This window comes from Ambystoma mexicanum, chromosome 5q (genome assembly GCF_040938575.1).
Source record: "Ambystoma mexicanum isolate Mex_15411 chromosome 5q, UKY_AmexF1_1, whole genome shotgun sequence".
Taxonomy (NCBI): domain Eukaryota; kingdom Metazoa; phylum Chordata; class Amphibia; order Caudata; family Ambystomatidae; genus Ambystoma; species Ambystoma mexicanum.
The window spans coordinates 1,257,633,409-1,257,653,454 of record NC_090933.1 but is presented as its reverse complement, the minus strand read 5'-3'; the positions used below and the strand labels follow the sequence as shown (position 1 = coordinate 1,257,653,454).

The following is a 20,046-nucleotide window of genomic DNA, read 5'->3' as shown; positions in this document are numbered from 1 at the left end:
AGGGGCTAGCATTGCACCATATGACTTCTAGAATTCCGCTGTTAGTCCATCTGGACCAGGGGCTTTGCTTCTTGAGAACTCTTTGATAACTTGCATGAATTCCCCAATGGTGAATGGTGTGATTTGATATCTAGCACTATTAAAAAGTCTAGATATTGGGATGTCATCTAGTAAGGCATGGATAGCAAACTGACACCATGACTTTGCTTTTGTTCCTCTGGAACCACCCAATCTCTCTGCAGTGAACTTCTTTCCTCACTGACCACTTTGACAACTCATCATTCCAAGCTTTCTTGATTGCCACTTCCAAAACCTATACCTTTCCAGTGCACTGCCCTTTGGCTGCCATTCACACTGACTGCCACTTAGCCTCACTGCCCTCAACTAACTGAAGAGGGCAGTGGTGTTGCAAGAACACCCTAGTCAACCCCTCTTCCCCACCTCCCACACCTCAGATGGCTTCATTGCCACCCCCTATTGAATATTTTCTTGCTTGAAACATTCATTCTCCTCTCTTGTCCACTGGCACCCAAAATACCTGTGTCCCGACCTTTACCTACTAATAAAATCACTCTCGGTTTAGGTGCCTAAAGGCCTTTTCCGTGCAAGGGGGGGATACTTTTATCTTGCAAACATTACACATTGGGTATGTGATCGGGACAGGGCCAAGACACTTGCAGCGGGAACAGGGACCCCTCACAGGAGTGCATTGAAAGAGTTGGGTGTGGGGGAGGCAGTTCCTGTTACCCCCCTCTTGTACTATATGTTATTACCTCATGTGATAAATATGTTAAAGGTACCACTCTGTCACGTGATGCCTCCCAGTACTTTTTCTGGCCAGTGTTCTCTTTTCCCATTTCAGAACTCCAACATGCCCTGGGGAGCACCAGGAAAACCTGGACTGAAGACAAGAGAACACAATCCAGAACAGACCGGGAATGGGAATTTTCTTACCAAACTGAAATGAGGTCACACCCAACCCACCACTCCAAATGTAACACAGGAGAATGATGAGGCAATGAAAAACTAACTGGAAATGGTGAGGAGAGACTGCAGGGGCACCAGCAAGAAACAGAAATCCTCCCCAAACCGAATTGTAACAAAACTCACCAGCATATGAAGTAAGCCACAGGGAGAACAAGCAGCCCGAGCCCCTGGCTGCTACCACGCCATCAGAAACTGCAAACAAAATTGCCGTAAAGGGGGTTGGACCTTCACCTATTTAACACAGCCCCTGGGGGAAAGGGCAGGCACAGATTTGCCCTTGGGTCAGGTTAGCGCTGCAGCCGAGGGGAAGACTGCAGTAATTCAATATGAAAGGGGAGAGAATGAGACCGGGTGTGGCTTGAGGGAGTGAGGTTAGGAGGTGGCCCGAAAGACTAGGGAGAGTTTGCATGAAGACGCAGGGTACTGAAGATTTCGTAGTGAGATGTGGCATAGTCCAGGTCAGGCATTTTGTATTAGTGTATGGTATTGGTTGCAAAGAGGTTAGTTTGGCAAGTGTGTTAAAGGTTAAAGAGAGAGGACTGAGGAAGAAGCGTATGGAGACTTGTGAATGAGTGTACGGTGGGCGTAGTGGTGAGGACTGAGTGAAGTAGGAGGAGGGTTATATGCAGGTAGTGGTAAGAAATAAGCAGATCCATGTGGTAGAGTATAGATCCAGGTGATGGGTACAGTGGGAGAGGGGTGGAGTGGGAAAAAGTATGTAGTGGGGAGGGGTGTAACCAGAGAGGGTAAGTCGAGACAAGGTAGAGTGGGGGAGCACCACGATGACAGAAGAGTGACACATCGAGAGGGGATAGTGTAAGGAGCGGAGTGCGAGTCTGACACAATGTTAACAGCATTTTGATTTCTTGGCCAAGTTCAGGGTATCCTTGGGAAGTCCCGAAAGGGAGAACAATGGAGAAGTCTCCAGCCTTTATGCCTCCATCCATAGCCGGCAAGCTTTTGATAGTAGCGGTTACTGATCTCTAGTAACCATCATCTTGGCGATTAGGTATGTCTAGGCACCGAGATTAAAAATATGGAAGTTGCAGCTGCAAGAGGACAGAGGGGGATTGAATGTCCCAAATTTCGAACTATATCAAGCATTTTCATTGAGGCATGTCCTGCCCTTTTTGGAAGATATGGAAGATGAATGGGCCGTGGCTGAGGCAAAGGGTGCTGGCCCCTTGTACCCTCGGGCTCTCCTTTCCACTGTCACGACAGATCGGGAAAACGTTTCTGTTCTAACAAGTTTCCTTAGAACCACATGGAGATCATATGAACAGTCTGCTGGGTTTATGCCTGGTAAAACGGGTATGTCATCAATCTGGTTGAACCCGGATATCAAACTGAACAATAAGACCTTGTTCTGGCCAGAGTGGTTCGCAGCAGGGATTGTTAAAGTTGAAGATCTTTTCGATGGGACCACTTGGAAAACATTTCGGATTTTGAAACTAGAGTTTGATTTACCTACAGGTACTTATGGCGAATACAGAAAGTTAAGGAGAGCTGTGAACATTCGATCTTTGGTTATCTCTTATTTGGCTCTAACTATTCAACAGATTGACAGAAGTGATCATTCAGCATCTAAAATGTATAAAATGTTGAGTGGTTTCACTAATGCTAATGCGAAGCTCCAGGACAAATGGTCTTGCTATCTGAGAGAAGAGATGACTGCAGAGAGGTGGAGTGACTTATGTAGGCATATTAAAAGAATGTCCCTGAATGTTGGAGAGAGATCCAGACAAGTAATGCTCTTGAATAGAGTTTTCTGGACACCAGTAAGACTTAAGGAACGAAATTTAACAGAGTCAGACAGCTGTTGGGGATGTGGTCACTTTCGTGGCACTATGGAACACATGCTATGGGAGTGTCACAGGGTGAGGAATTTCTGGTCGGATGTGACGAGTATGATGAACAAGGTTGTCAATGCAGATTTGGAATTTGACTTTGAAATACTGGGGGAATCCACCATGCTGGACGACTTAGGGAAACATCAGATTACATGGATTTTACGTGGGGCTATGATGGCGAAAAAACTGATCCTGAGAAATTGGAAATCAGATGTTCACCTGACGTTGAACATGTGGATGGAGGAGATGTATCGCACGAGCAATATTGAAAATGTGATATATTCTGTGACTGGGGAAGGATGTATTTTTGATAAAATATGGAAGGCCTTTTTGGATAAGGGTTAGTCAGTCGTTGGAGCTTCCTGTGTCGAGTTTACCTGTATTCAGATATGTAGACGTGCATGTTTCAATTTACTCATTATAATGTTCATGTCTTTTGCTTCTTGGTTTGTTGCTATGGCAAAGTTTTCTAGAAGGTTGTTTTCAGGTCAATGTTATGAATTGCTATTGCTTTTTGACTTTTGCATCACACCTTTTCTGCCCCCTTTTATTGATTTATTTATTATTATTTTTATTATTATTTTTGTAAATATATATATTTTTTTTATTTTAATGAATTTTATTGTTATTTTTTCTCAATATATTTTTCATTATTGTATGGATAATTGTCTATTGTATCTCTTTGTTACACTGATTTTTTTTCTGTTAATATTTAATAAATTGGTTTAAAAAAGGTATGTCTAGGCAAAAGTGGAGGGATTGACTGATTTGGTCATGTCTTGAATAATGTATGTGTGGACAAATGTACGTTTCTCTTTTACTTAGTTCCTGATCCTCCAGTTACCCACCTGCCATCCATGTTTGCTGTTAAGACTTCTCTTTGTGCATTGTTTTTTTTGTATATTGTTTGACACATCTGTCTTCTAACTAATATTGTGGATTCTTGCTTATTCTTAAATGGTGTACATGCATGCATTGCCCTGATAACTGACTCGTGTCCGAAATGCATTGGCAGATTTAATAGTCCGCCTCTTCCCCTGAATGGCATCTATACAGTAAAGCATCTGACCACTAATGATTTGACTACACTTTTTAAACAAAAAATGAATTTTTCTTAATATACTAAAGTTTATGAAGATCCTTCTGTGAGCAGGCAGCTCTGGAAAACTGCTTCTAGAGTCTTTGTACATCACATATGTTTTGCCAGTTCTGTCTCTGTGGAGCTGTCAGTTTGCCAGTCTGTTTTCCCAGTTTACTAAGGGTGACAGGTCCCTGCATGAGACAGATATCCCCCATGTTGATGGCATTTCATTGCAAACCTTTTTATTTTATTTTTATTTATTTTTTTACTATATTAATCTTTGGTCTTTTATAAATGTGACGAGTGCAAGCCACCAGAAAGTGAGCAGGTTGATGAGTTAAAGAATATACTGAGAAAAATCCAAAGCTGATCTTGTGGCTGCATAAAGGGGTTCTTGCGTTCCTGTGCAGTGGTAACATGAAATAGCAATTTTCCTAGGGCTGTTCCCTCTGGGCAGAGTTAGGCTAACTTTTATATACTTGGTCCACTTCCGTAGTGGTGCAGACAGCCAAAAAATGATGACAGTGGTTAATAATAAGATTCTCTCAACGACCACTAAGGGTGATGGTTATACCCAGATGTGTCATTGAGTCCGTTGGGCCTATCAACTCAAACTGCACCTCCCAATAGACACTCAAGAAAGCACATTTTGGGGCTGCTTGCGGGCCAACACCTAATCTTAAGGAAAGATTGTTTTGAAACCACCTTTCACGATTGATGGCTTTACGGGTGAGACTTTCATGACCGCGTAGGACTGGATGTAAGGTTTTAGTAATTGGGGCACAAATGCAGTTAAGAGTTTTTATGTTGAATAGTTTTGGTAAATATTTTTCCTTCAGTGCCTTTTCATTTGTTTATAAACTAATCCTTTTATATTTTTTGAGATAATAGCTTAGCAGTTTGCTTTGGACTGCGCCTCTTTGAAGCAACATCCACAATTTATTTGCATATGCTCTGTTCCATTTTGTTCAGTTAATGAGATTAAATCTATTTAATGAAATTACCCTTAAGTGTGATCTCAAGCAGTTCTGTCCTTTTTTTGTTTTTCTCAGTGAACCACTTCAGCCATTTGGAAGTAAGTGTCCCTTGGAATTCTAGATATTTCATTGCTCTAAGATTGCCTTCGAGTTCGTGGGTGTGCACAATCTAGGTTGCACATTTCAGAGTAGCCTTGAGGGTGAGCTTGTTTTACTGACCCATACATTCTTAAAGTGCATTTTTACATCAGATCTTCTCCTAGACAAAATTCTGTGATTAGTTCTTTGTTCTTTGTACTTGCTCCTAGCTCAGCCTTAGTGGTAGTAAGCGCTTCATATTGCTGCTTGGCTGACCTCAATTTTTATATTTGTGCATCTACAGGAATGCTGCGGAAACCAGGGCACTTTTTGACCTGCACAAACCTACCCATGTCATCCACCTGGCAGCCATGGTGGGTGGTCTCTTCAGAAACATGAAGTATAACCTGGACTTCTGGGTGAGTGTTTCCTTTGCACTAGACTCCGGTGTCCTGGTGTTCGGGTGGGGGAGGGATTACTCTACTTGATTAAGCTTGAATCCAAAGGAATTCTAAGACCTAGACCATGTTGTTCCTATATTCAATGTCCCTAGTTATTCCAGAGACATTATTTGAATTGTAAGAACTAGTTTTTATTTGACCCTCTTTCTCCCCCTCACTGTCTCCCCAGGAAGGGAGGTAAGGCAGGGGTGGGGCAGGCTAGGAGGGGGAGGGGGAGGGGGAGAGGGGGAGGGAGTGTGTATGTATGTATGTATTTATGTATGTATGTATATATAATTATTTTTGATCCTAGCAGAGCATGGTTAGTTTGACTCCCAGGTTAACTGGTGCAAAAGCAAACCTGCAATTGTGACATAAACATTGAATGTTAAGGTTGTGGAGTATTTTGATGGCTGTCTGGAATGCGTGATGTCTGAGAGAATGAGGTGAGAGTGTTGATGTATGAGTGGTGTTCTAATCCAGGCAGTTGGAAATGGGAGCAAGTGGGTTCCTATTAAGCAGCTTGATGTAGCTTCAATAAAGAAACTTTGCGTAATAACCTACCTGAATAGTTGCAAAGTATCCTTTATAATACTGCCAACAAGCTGGTCTTCAGGAAGTACTCAAGTGGGCAAGAACTGGAGATGCTGGTATGGGAAGGTCAAGTAAGCTGCTGCGGGGGTGCAGAAGAGAAGACCCACTGCCCCGCGAAAGGAAAAGGGATGCCAGGTGTTAGTTTTGCACCTGCACCCAGGGTGTGGAGTGTTAAATATCTGGATTGCCAGGGCCCCCGACTGCAGAGCTGATTGCAGTAGGAAGGAAAGCAAGGTGTGGAGTTGATAGAGCTGTCAGTGCTGAAGGGGGGGGGGGTGTTATGCTGGATGGTGGCAGCCTGAATTGGCGTGCGTCTCCGGCCAGGTCCCCAGGGTTCAGCTTATATCGAAGGTAACTGTGTGGAAAGTGCCCGGCCCAAGTATGGAAGGTGTTAGGCAAAGTTTGTATGCAGTACAGTACGCTCTGGGAACACTACACACAACTAAGACTGCACGTGTAAGCAAACCCTTTGGTATAAGTCTGTAATGCACAGTTTTGGTAGCGTGTTGAGCAGCCAGGATTATCTCCAGAGGGGAATGTGAGCAGTAATGATGTTACACCGAGGTCTACAATCACAGGTGTTCAAATAAACTTACACTCAAGGTTTCTTGGATAAATGCTTATTTATCAGTCAGTTATAAAACATTAATTAGAAGGAGGCAATCATATAATAACACACACATATACTTCTAATACTGTAGACTCTTAAGTTTCTGAATCCGACAAGACACTTTTGGGATGGCCCTCGGGCACAGCCTATACCTACAGGTAACTTTAGTAACAAGGGTGCTGGGGACATTAATATCTTACTGTTGGCATTCAGAATACTTTTCAAGAGGAGTAAAAGGCAAAGGTTATTAGAACATAAAAGGTTATAATTATTCTTAGACAGTGCAGATATTTTGAGTTCACCAGAGGTCAATTCAATAGGGTAGGCCAAAGTCAATGGGCTAAAGTCTTGGATAGGATAAAGCATTTCTGCTAAGTAAACGGAAAAGTCTCTGCACAAGTTCTTAGGAGTAGTTGATAAAAAGAAGAATCATATGTTGGGTCACAGGCTGATTAGGTTTCAAGCACTTTGGCAGTGAGAGGTAAGTTCTTTCAGTCTTGTTTTACAATCTTACAATGAAGAAAAAGATGCAGCTGATGACTTCTGTTCCTGCAGATCTCGCTGTTCCTGGGCCTCAGTCGTGGGGACAAGAGGGAGGACGTTGGGACTCCTGCACTGGGGTCAGTCAAAAGCTTGCAACTGGCAAACTTCAATTTCAGTGGCTGTTTCGCGTTTCAGCTACCGCACTGGTAACAACCCTGGGCCTGGCTGTCGAGGTGGACTGTCCTTGCTTCTGAGGTCCTGCACTCAGCTGAGGAGGGTCCGGCTCGGTCGGTCGGTCCGACGTCGTTGGAGTCTGGATGATCTTCCAAACACTTTAGGCCAGCTTACAAGCAATGCACACAATCTGGTGTCCCTCTCCCTGGCTGTAAGGTTTCCTGCAGCACTCTGAGGAAATGCAACCAGCTCCGAGATGGGTGTCCAGGTGGCTTACTTGGGAGTTGATTAGGCCTACCAACTCAAAGGGAGAAGTAGTCCTTGCAGGGCTTCTCTGTCGATGCAAACTTGGCTATTCGGACCTGCAACAAGGCTTCACCGAGCAAACCAACGGTTCGGGAGTAGCAGCAGCCGTCCTCTTCAACCTCTTCTTCGGTTCCTTCGTTCCAGTGGTCGCCTCTACCTTCCAAGCCAAGAGACTTGCCTTTTTAGTCAGTTCTCTCCCATTCATTCCAGCCTAGCTGCCACTCACCCAGCAGGGTGGCTGTCCTTGCCGGACAGTCAGCAAGCCAACCATCAGAGTGCATTTGGGTCTCCTATGAGACTAAGCACAGGGAGTTTCGTGCACCTCCCACACTTCCTACCTACCCCAGACACTCTGGAGCCAGAGGCGGTCTTCACTCCTGAAGCCCGCCGGAGGCGAATGAACAGAGACCAAACCTGGTTTGGCGCACAGAGAAAAACTCTAGAAGGACCTTCCCACAAAGAAATGGCGAAAAAAAAAAAAAAAGACCAGGACCTGTTTTAACAAGGGAGGCTTCAGCGCCATTGAAAAACATGGCTCCCACGATTTAATGTTACTGGAGCTACGAATAGTTTGCGTCGGGGAAAAACCATGGTAGTTCGTTGTAAAACCACTGCCACCAGCCATTCTGAGAGGAAAGGGTAGCATTTGATTTCTACAAGAATATCTAGACACAGGGCATACAAAGTAACCCCTCCTGCACTCTATTGTTGGGGTGTGTTGTGTCTAGGAATTTAAGACTAGTAAAGTCAATTTCACTTTTACTTACTCTGGGAAACAGTAGTTTATCCCAGAGAAGGTAGTTAAACCTTGGGAAAGCAAAGGCTTCCCGGTGTCACTGCACTGAAGGTGCTGTGTGACACTATTGAAAAAGATGATGCCTATGGAGTTGGTTAGATGCCATAACGAAATGAAACACAAGAGTAAAACGCATATCAAAATACATGAGTGTGGGGGGAAAAAGGGTCACGCTATCTCCAGGAATATAAATCGGTCCTCAAAATCCAGCAAAGTTCCTGGGGGGTCTCTACGGTGAAGGGAATTACCACATTTTTGAGAATTCTTCCTAACGGAAGGGATCAGGGTGCCACTGTGAAAGGTCAGATATTGCATAGAAAGAGGTGTGCTTGCTGTGGAGACAATTTGAAAAACGCGCTGTGTGGTGGTGGCCTGGAGACTTACCATACGCTGCCCAAGTACAGGATCAAATGATGTTGGCGACCCATGTGGGTGAAGCTCAAGGATTCTGATGTAAACTGGGAGAGGCATCAGAGAAAAGGACTATGGTACATGGTCACGTCGTGGTTGAGTAGTGCCATGGCAACAAGGAGAATGCAACAGTGATGTACTGAAGTGTGGAGAGAAGAAGCGTAGAGCTACCGAGCTGAAGGCAAGGACATGGTGAGAAGTGTGATGCGATCACACTTGCAATAACATGGTGAGAAGAGTGCCACGCTTGCAAGCAGTGCCATGGAGATGAGCTAGGAATTCTCTAATGCTGCTGGGGCAGCGGAGATGTTCATGTTGGTTTGCGAGATTTGAAGGTTGCAAGGATCGATAAATGTGCCCTGGGGTACTGCAGTATTGACAGGCCTGGCTGTGGATCAGGACGAGACTGTTAGGATGCTGAATATTTAGGATGAATACTAAATAGATTTCAGTTCAGTGGGGTTAATATATATATATATATATATATATGGGTTTTCATGCAAATGTGAATAGTGTGTTATGGGATGGTATAGAAAACATATGGTGGCAAAGAAACTTGATGGGTCTGGAGTGCCCCAAAATATTCTGTGGTTAACATGAGAACTAGCGTTGGTAGGTCTTGCAGGTTTAATTTCTGCTCTTGTGCAGCATTAAACGCACAAGAGCAGAAAGGACTTTTTCGTGGAGCTTTGCTATATGTAATCTATGTCTAGGAAACCAGGAAATGCGTGGAATGCTTAGAAATTTCTTGGTAAGGTGCAAAGTGACTTTGGTGGCCAGAGTGGATGAGAAAATCTTTGCTGCCTTAGGTGTACCTGCTTATGTACCAGAGTAATGGCGCCATGAACATGTCACTAGAAAATTACATAGTACATGGTGGCACTGGAGATTTTGTGCCATGTAAAGCACACTGGAAGATTTGGTTATGTAGCAGTTAGAGTGGTGCCTAAGAGCGCAGTGTTGCTATGTACCATAAGGTGCCGGAGAGGGATGTGGGCCAGGTTTCTCCAGCATGGGGTCTGGCATGGATTCACATGCTCATGAATATTCCCCGTCGTCAGGCTGGGAATCCTCAGCAAAGAAAAATCAGTATCAGTTTCGTTTCTGATCTGTCTTTCGTAGTAGTAACCAATCACTGATCTCTGCGTCATACTGACCACAGCCAATGACTGCCATCTCCCTAAGCCCCGCCTCTGACAGCCATCTTCAGATTTTTACCACACGTTCAAGTGTTGGGATCCTCGTGCTATTGCTCTCGAGCTTTAGTGCTTTTTTTCTCGCTTTTTCTTAGGAAAATGTTCTCTTTTTCGGTCAAAAGAGCCTCAAGCTCCACCGTTTCTTTATCTGATCAACAGGGACCCGTGCCAGATGCTTCTACGCCCCTCAAGGGTGAAGATTTAGTCGAGCCACGCTTTTGGAGGCCTCCAGAAGTTTCTCAGGCCCATCTCGATCATGGCCCAGGAGAAGGGATGCTCGACGCCCGGAAAGCTGTTCAGGGTCTGCCCTGGATGCCAGCTTCAGAATGTCTTTAAGGAGGACGAACACTCCCTTTGCCTCTACTGCCTGCATGAGGACAAGACGCACGTGGAGAAGGACTGTGCGTTTTGCGGCAATATGTCGGAGCGGACCATGAAGGACCGCCATCTGCGTCTCGCCAACTGGCTGGAAGGGAAGAGCCCGTCAGGCGAGAAGAAGTCCGAGCGGTCTTCTAAGATCTTTGAGGGCGCCCCGGCGACGGGGGTCCAACAGAAGCCCAAGCACCGCGAGTCCGCTGGCACCGGGAGCGCCGAACGGTCGGGCTCTACGGGTGCCAGGCAGGGCGCATCCTCCCCGGCGCCATCAACCACGAGCCAACGCTCTGGCTCGGGTAAGAGGAAGGCGGAGGACCCGGCGAAGCTCCTGGAGAGACCCCGGTCGAGCTCGAAGGCCCCATCGGAGGGGGAGCAAGGCGGTGACCCTCCCCCCACCCCCCCCCCCAAGGAGAAGGCGGTGAGCGCACCTAAGGTGGTGAAAGCCTTGATCCACCCTGCCAAGGCCTCTATTGAGACAGTCGCAGCGGCCCTGGCTCAGCCTGTGGAGGCTACACCAGTGGTGGCGACCTCTGGCCCAGAGTCTCCCTGCCACCGCGGAGGGAGTCCTCTTTCATGTCCATCGACAGGACCCCCGTGAAACCCCCGATGGGAGAGAAAAAGGGGGGGGGGCAGGAGGTCGTCGTGGATTCGGCCTCAACCTCTGAGGAGCTGATCGAAGTCTTAAGCCACGGCGTTGGCGTGGAAGAAGACCAGCCCGTCGGGAGGGACCCCGACGTAGGAGACGACGAAAACGTCGAGGGTGCCGACGGGGCTCCTGACCGCCCGTCGGACTCCCCTCAACCAGTGCCGCAAGACAACTCGGCGGCCATTTTGTTGGCTATACAGTCCTTATGCTCGGAGATAAGGACGAGGTTGCCGTTACCACCAACGGAGGAACCTCTCCCGACGGGGGACCTGGAGCCAGGCCCTTCTGGGAGCCCTCCGCCTAAGAGAATAAGGATTCATCCTCCACCTCCTTTTCAACCATCGCGCCCTGCTCAGCCCTCCTCCCCGTCCACGACACGTGGGGATGATACGGGGACTGACACGGCCGCGACGGGCACAGACGACTAGGTTTACGACAAGGATCTCCCGTCACCTCCTCCCCGCCTGACGAGATTGGATCGTTTCATGCCATGATCGCCAGGGCATCCGAGCTTTTCCAGCTCTGCCCGGAAGAGAAGGAAGGTTTCCTTTATCAACGGCGCGAGACCAAGAGGAAGACGGTCCTCGCTGTACCTCTACTGGACGATATCTGGGATGAGGGTCTCGCCCTCCTCAAGAACCCATCCACAACGCCTGCGAGAAGGGATCGGTACGAGAAGTACCGGGTCCCGGACGCGGCCCCCTTGTGCCTTCGGGCACAGCCGACCCCTGACTCGGTCGTCTCCGCGGCAGCCAGGAAGAAAGCGGGGGGGGGGGCCTCGGCCTCTGCGTCAACCTCCCCGCCGGACGGCGAGGGAAAGAAATTGGACACGATGGGACGCGGAGTCATCTCATCGGCAGCGACGACGATTAATTAAGGCTGCCAACACCTTGGCTATCGTAGCCCGCTACGACAGGGAGTTGTGGTACAAGATTGCCCCCCTGCTGGACTTCTTACCAGACGACAAGAGGGCGGAGGCCCTAGAGATCTTGCAGGAAGAAGTGGCATCGGACCACACCATCACGATAGCGACGGACATCGCTGACACTGGATTTCGCCAGTTGGGCAACAGCGTGTGCCTTAGACGACGTGGATGGCTCAAGGCAAATGACTTCCGTCAGGATGTGCAGACCAGAGTCTTGGACATGCCGTTCGATGGGAGCAACCTGTTTGGGAAAACAGTGGACGATTCCCTACAAGCCATCAAGACGGAGACGGCCCGGGCTCTTGGTGTTCTCCGACGACGGCCGCCCTTTCGAAGCGGCGGAGGCAAGCAGGGTGCCTCCAAAGGTTCCAGCGGTGGATTTTCCACCTACCGTCAAGCGGCCTGTTCGTCGTCACAGGAAGCCTACAGGGGACGAGGCAAGTCGGGCGGACCCCGCCGTCGTCGCCAGGGAGGACAAGGCGGTAAAGCCTTGTCGAAGCAGGACTGAACCGGCTGTGGGGTCGGGCCCCCACCGAAGCACCCCGGTGGGAGGCCGGCTGGCGAGCTTCGTCAGCGTGTGGGAGTCAATCTCCACCGACCGTTGGGTGCTGGACGCCCTGGCCCAGGGTCACGTGCTCGAGTTTCTAAAGAAGTGCCCGCACGTTCCCCCCCCCTCCCGTGGCCAGGAACGAACATCACGTCCCTCAACTTCTCTTGGAAGTAAAGGCGATGCTCAAGAAAGGCGCCATCGAGCTCGTCCCAAAGAGGCTTCGGGGCTCCGGAGTTTGCTCAAGATACTTCCTCGTGAAGAAGAAGAAGACTGGAGGATGGCGTCCCATCCTGGACCTACGACGACTCAACAAATTCATCAAGGCACAGAAGTTCCAGATGGTCTCCCTTCAGCACGTCTTGGGCCAACTGGAGGAGGGCTATTTCCTGTCGTCGTTGGATTTGGAGGATGCCTACTTCCATATCCCCATCCTAAAGGGACACCGTGGTCCAAGGGCGTCACTACCAGTTCAGAGCCCTTCCCTTCTGATTGATGTCGGCACCCAGGGTGTTCACCAAGTGCCTCGCACCGGTGGCGGCGCGGCTGCGCCTGGAGGGGATCCACGTCTACCCCTACCTGGACGACTGGCTCATCCGAGCAAAGACAAAGGAGCTCGCCGCGGAGCACGCGGCGAGGACCGTCCAACTACTTGCGGACCTGGGATTCTCCATAAACTAGAATCCCAAGTCCCACCTGGTGCCCGCTCAAGACGCACTGTTTCTGGGAGCGAAGCTCAACACAGTGGCGCTTCTGGCCTCTCCGTCAGAGGAAAGGACGAGGGCCATCCTGGGCAAGGTGCAGCGGATGCGGACGCGGCCAGGGTGAGGTCCATCAAGTCCCTCCTCGGAATGATGTCTTCTTGCATTTATCTCATCCGCCTGTGCAGGCTTCGGATGCGCCCGTTACAGGAGTTCCTGGACGCTCGCTGGATCCAGACGACGGGCAGCTTCGAGGACAGGATCACACTCGACGAGAGCTTCCGACGAGCGATCTGGTGGTGGGGCACCCGCGCGCATCTGACGGCGGGCATGGACTTCCAGACCCCGGGCCACAAGAAGACAGTGACCACGGATGCCTCCCTGAAAGGGTGGGGAGCGCACACCGAAAATCTGCACGCCAGGGGCCTTTGGCTACCGACGGAGAAGTCCCTCCATATCAACGTCCTGGAACTCCGTGCAGTGTTTTGGGCCCTCAGGTCCTTTCTTCCGTCCCTCAAGGGCAAGGTGGTGAGGATCTTCACCGACACCACCACCATGTTCTACATCAGGGAGCAGGGCGGTACCAGATCCCCAGCCCTGTCCAAGGAGGCCCAGGATCTGTGGCATTGGGCTGTCGCCCAAGGGATGTTTCTGGTGCCGTTTCATCTCGCAGGGATAAAAAAACACCATTGCCGACTCGCTCAGCAGGGAGCTGTGCTCGTACCATGAGTGGGGAACTACGACAGGATCTAGTGGACCGCCTCTTCCGACGGTGGGGCACAACCCAGATCGATCTGTTTGCGACGAACTCCAAGTGCCAGAGGTTCGCCAGCAGGTTTCCCCAGCCGAGAAGCATGGGCAATGCTTTCTCGTTCCCCTGGGAGGGCCTGTTCCTATATGCGTTCCCTCCATTGCCGCTGCTGATCCGGCTCATCAACCAGCTCAAGAGGTCACGGTGCAGGATGATCCTCGTCGCACCTGCGTGGCCGAGGCAGATATGGTTCCCGGACCTTCTGGACATTTCAGCGTCCCCGTCAATCAAGCTGTCAGTGGACGCGGATCTTCTCTCCAGGGAAGGAGGCGCCATCCTCCATCACGACCCGAAGTCGCTGAACTTGCAGGCCTGGCTCCTGCAGCGTTAGAGTTTGGAGGTTACGACATACCGGCCGACTGCAGAGAGGTTCTTGCAAAGGCCAGGGCGTCCTCAACTCTTAAATGCTACGGACACAAATGGAAGAGGTTCTCTGTCTGGTGCCACGCACAGAAGATTAACCCTCTACGGATTACGGCTCCTCAAGTACTCCCGTACCTGCTGACGCTGGCCAAGGCTGGGCTGGCGCACGCTTCCATCAAGATTCATCTTGCTGCGATCTCCCGTTACACCAGAACCACGGGACGGACGTCTTTGTGGTCTCATCGTCTGGTGAAAGAATTCATGAAGGGACTGTTCAGATCGTTCCCGCCGGTGAAGGCCCCGGCCCCAGCGTGGGAGCTCAACGTGGTGCTGACCAAGCTCATGGGACCTCCGTTCGAGCCTCTGCACTCAGCTCCGTTGAAGTTCTTGTCGTGGAAAACCGCGTTTCTTGTGGCCATCACCTCCGCTCGACGGGTGGGAGAGATCCAGGCCCTTTCCTGCAAGCCCCCGTACTTGACTTTTCATGACACGAGGGTAGTGCTCAGGACGCAATTTCCTTCATGCCCAAGGTGCCGTCGTAATTCCACCTCAACGAACCCTTGGTGTTGCCTGTTTTCTTCCCTTCGTCGCCGGCTGAAAGGACTTTGCACTCGCTGGATGTGGCTAGAGCGCTGAAGTTCTACGTGGACCGCATGAAGCGTTTTCGGAAGACATCACAACTTTTTGTGAACTTTGGATCTGTCAATCAGGGGAAGGCTCTCTCGAAGGCTTCCATTTCCAGATGGCTCTCCGGCTGTATCAAGTACTGTCATAGGTTGGCAAACCGACCGCTGCCTGGCCGTCCGAGAGCCCATTCCACCAGAGCGATCGCAGCTACCACGGCGTTCCTATCTGGTGTGCCCTTGCTGGACATCTGCAGGGCTGCTACGTGGAGGTCGACGCACACCTTCACGAAATTCTACTGCGTCGATCGGGATTCCACGGAGGAGTCCAGGGTCGGCCAAGCAGTGCTGCGCAACCTGTTCGCCTAAAGGTGAGCTGGGTGAGGAGGTAAGAATTGCTTAATGTTGAGTTTTGGATGTAATGCTTAACGTTGAGCCTTTGCCACCTCCCGTGGTTGTGCATGTGTGTACTGCTATGTATTCTTTTATTCATGAGCATGTGAATCCATGCCAGACCCCATGCTGGAGAAGGAACAAGTTACTTATCTGTAACTGTTGTTCTCCAGCATGGGTCTGGCATGGATTCACATGCGAACCCTCCCGCCTACCCCTCTGCGGCTCTTCACTTGGTCATACTGCCACTTCACGTGCTACCAAATCTGAAGATGGCTGCCAGAGGCGGGATTTAGGGAGATGGCAGTCATTGGCTGTGGTCAGTATGACGCAGAGATCAGTGATTGGTTACTACTACGAAAGACAGATCAGAAACGAAACTGATATTGATTTTTCTTTACCGAGGATTCCCAGCCTGACGACGGGGAATATTCATGAGCATGTGAATCCATGCCAGACCCATGCTGGAGAACAACAGTTACAGGTAAGTAACTTGTTCCTACCCATGCAATAGGGAAAAGTAAATGTTCTGGAGAAAGTTATGACTAAAAAGTTGAGATCACACATTGAGGTGGGTCATGGTTGGGACAACACAAGTGGGACCACACCTTGAGGTGGTTCAATAGTAAAAGCATGGGGACTACAAAGGGTGGTGGGTCCCAATGCATGTGTACAGAGCTACACCTCACTTTAGAAAGGTGTGTAAAGGAGTTTTGAGTGCTCAGCGTTTCTCTGGTGTGGTACGAAGTGGAATATGTGAGCATGAATGATTTGTCTATGAATGGTGAGGAAGGGAAGCATGTTTTGCGATGTGCTTTGATGGATGCAGGAATGTGTGAGGTCAGAGACAATGCAGTGAGGTGAGAGTGATGAGTGGGGTTCCAATCCAGGCAGTTGGAAAATAGGAGCCTGGGTGATGGGAGCCAGTCGGTTCCTATTAAGCAGCTTGATGTGACTTGTATTAAGGAACCTCTGTATTAACTTACCTGAGGCGTCACGTAGTATCCTTTTATAACAGTTAATGAAGAAGAATTTGGACATCTCATACACCGTTATGATATGGCATTTATAACGCACCTATACACAAGTGTTAAGTCAAGGGAGGGGGAACAGAGGGAAGACAAACCACGATCCTACTAGGCCACGTGTCATTGTGATCGAAAGTTGATCATACATAAGTGGCAAATGGGTCAAGTGTGCAAATATGTGGATGTTAGATTTGCTGTGTAATCGCTCCTCGTTCCCCAGCGGTGGCTCCTGCCTACTGGGTGATGCCTGGCACACAGGAGCTGGTTTTATCTCCTGCTTATCGGATCTCCATTTTGCACCCTGCTCTCGCAGGATTAATAGTAGCTACCTCCTTCAATAAAGCTAGCAAAGTATTTGACTGCAAAAACCAATTCTTCTGAAAGAAGGTTGAAGCTCGAACAATCACTTGAGGATTTAAGTTGACTAATCCAAGGTCTGTGCAGAGGTATTCCATACACCTTGCTCTAGTAAGTCCTAAAAGTGGCTCCCAGGAAAGCCCTTTTCCAACCAGGTCGGACAATCGAATGCCCAAACCTCTGATCCTCAAAGTATTGTACAGATGACTTTCACATTATTGCCGTTAATGTTAAGGTTTTATTCTAAATTCCCTATTTACATGGAATCACCTAGATGGTCTCAAAATGTGCACTGACCACTAGGCGAAGGATAATTCACTCCTGGCAAGAAAGTGGGGTTAGTTACAGTGCACGGTAGCCCAGGAGGCAGTGCAACTAAGATTGTTCATTGTCCGTGCTGCCACCAAGAGGGGGGGGGGGAATTAGTGCCCTGGGGGCGCCACATAGAGAGAGGTGGTGGAGAGAAAGGACCCAAGTTAGACCTGGGAGGGTCAGTCGAGGAGGAAGGTCGTCAGCCGCACCAGGGTCTGATCCATGATGTCCAGGTTCTCAGTCGATTGATCAGGGTGGCGTGATTGACCGTATCAAAAGCAGAGGATAGGGCGCTGTTGAGCAGCCAAACGTGATGGCCGCCTGATCGCGAGGTTCCATCTCCAGCTATAATCCTTGAGCAATAACTGAACGGGAAAAGGGGTTGTGCACCTGGGGTCTGACTACGAGATCTGTCGACCCAGCAACCCTGAAGGCAGACGGAGAGCTGCTGCAGCGGCGAAGCCAGCAGCGGCCTGTGTTGGGGGAAGGGCAGACTCCCGCCAGCGCTAACAAACGTGCAGATGAGCAGCCATTGAAAGAGTTCATGCTGGCGAGTGCGCAGAATAGAACGGTGCTGGTAGGCAACGAGCGTCTAAGGAAGAGAATCAGCGCTGAGCTGAGACCCAGTGACTGCCGGAAGACCCATCGGCAGCTGAACCAGAATGTGCCCTGGGGCTAAGGGTGTCTTGATGCTGCGCTAGGGCACTGAGATGAGTGGAGCGGCGGTGAGTGGTCCATGGGCTGAGACCACAGCTGGTGAGTGTGCTTTACTGCCCGTTCTACAATGGGTCCCTACATAAACATCCCCAGCAGAGGGACGTGTGCCAGCATGCGGCAGTAACATCTGCGTACGCATTCTGAATCCTGGGGAGCTGGCATAAACGCAACTGCCCAACGCACACTGGGAATAAAACCTCACATACGAGGAGGTTAAGGCTAATCTAGTGTAGCAAGACCGTGATCGCAGGAGATGCTGAGCTGCAGCCCGGTTGCGGCTGCTGAGTGGCAACAAAGCCCAGAACAGATATATCCAGGCTCAACAAACACGAGCTAAACGGCACACTGTGATATCCTACTAGAGACACAGGGATGCACCCACACGCCACTGAGGAGCATCGACAATAGCCCTGGAGGGGATAGAAGATCGTATAGCACAACCAAAAGAGAAAATACTACAGGAACTCTGCTCACTCGAACTACATATGCCTTTTGTGAAAAGAGGAAATGACACATCTGAGACATTGAAGCGGACACATGTCAGGGAATCATTACACTCCTCCACCTCACAAATACTGTGACTGAAAGGAAACTGATAAAACGGACGATGTAAACATCCTACTAACTGCACTATTGTGGATAAATCCTGAAACCCATACACTGTAAAAGGGAGACTGACGTCGGAAACCAATGGTGAATCTGCATATCTGATCTAGAGCAGGGTACACTAAGAGAATGACGAAAGGAGCCAACAAGAAAAGGGCCCTATGGACACGTTCACCGGCCCTCGCCCAGCAATCCCAGAACAGAGCAATTCGCCTAACGCTAAACCTGTGGAAGCGGGGGAAGGCAGCTCTCGTGAAGATCTACAGCACACGAAGCAAAACTGGTTCATGTCAATTAACGTGAAACTAGATGATATCGTCTCAACGATTGGATCCCTGAAAGCAAAGATTGAGAAAGAGAGTAGTCACATTAACGAGATGGAAACGCGGGTCAGCATGACGGAAGACAGTGGACCGCCATGACAGATATAGAACATCAATCAAAGAATTCAACAAAGGTAGCAGGTGCCCCTCTCTCGGAAGAACAAGGCATGATGACCTGTTCAGTGGTTGTTAACCACATTGAGAGTTTGCAGACATCTGCTCTGTGAATGAAGAATAAATGTGATGACCTATAAATCCAGGTCTAGATGCAATAACATTTGAGCAATGGGTGTTCCTGAATCTGCATGTAGACGTCCAATGGAGCCCTTCGTTGAGAATCTCCTTAAAATACTGTTTGATCCGTCCAAACTTTCCTCTCCGTTCCTGGTCGAAAGAGCATATCAGACGCTCCCCCCTCCACCCTTTCCAAGTGCACCCCGGCGCACAATAATTGCAAGATTACTAACTACAGAGCTCAAGATGCAATCCTTAAACTTTCAAGAGACTGGGGCCTTTGCGCTTTGAATTGAGCAATATGCATATTTCCCCGGACTTCGCTGCAGGGGGGTCCAGAAACAAAGGAGGACATATGATCCAGTAAAACGCCTCCTCAGAGCATGCTGTATACCATACTTCCTGATCTTTACCGCTAAGCTGAGAATTCAACATGCGGTGTAGGACCCACTTTTTTTGAAAACCCGAATGATGCGCTTGCTTATGTAGAGGCTTCCATACACACATTTCACCCCACCCTCCACCCAACACACCTCAAAATGAAGTACTGGATGGACTGCCGGGGGACGGAGTGGACCACAGCAACAGAAATGCTTTAATAGACACAAGGCATTGAAGAATGTCCAATGAGTCAATACGTAATCTAAGAATGCTGGGAAGAAATAACAGAATTTATGAAGCATGTTTGAACAGCAATGGAAGGACATGGCGATCAACGTAGTGCCCTGGGGTATTACCAAAGTTGTTGGGACGGTACATCATCAAGTTGGGGGTGATGGTGATGGTGAGGGAGGAGGGAGGAGGAAGGGGGAGAGGAAGTAAACTGGGTGTGATGTTACTTGGGTGTGATGTTACTATGTAACGGGAAATGGGGGGGGGGTACAAAAAAATAAAAAAATTGGGGGAAGTAAAGTTGGAGTGAGAAATTGTGTGTGGGTGAGGGGACTGATCAGATAGATTATTGTAAACAGGGATGTACATAGTCATTATGGAAAAGACGAAACCTACAGTAGACAGACATGGCTGATAGTCTGAAACTGATTTCATGGAACATGCGCAGCCTCAACAACCCAATAAAAGTTAGGAAAATCTGTACCTACCT

The 20,046-nt window shown here is 49.1% G+C and overlaps 1 protein-coding gene across 1 annotated transcript in view; it reads left to right on the top strand.

Annotated features, from left to right (window-relative positions):
• GFUS (GDP-L-fucose synthase) overlaps nt 1-20,046 on the top strand; it is a 153,532-nt gene that overhangs the window by 47,834 nt on the left and 85,652 nt on the right. The window contains exon 3 of the mRNA XM_069621769.1: nt 5,278-5,392. Within this exon, the coding sequence (XP_069477870.1) occupies nt 5,278-5,392 (115 nt within the window). The remainder of the gene's footprint in view (nt 1-5,277; nt 5,393-20,046) is intronic.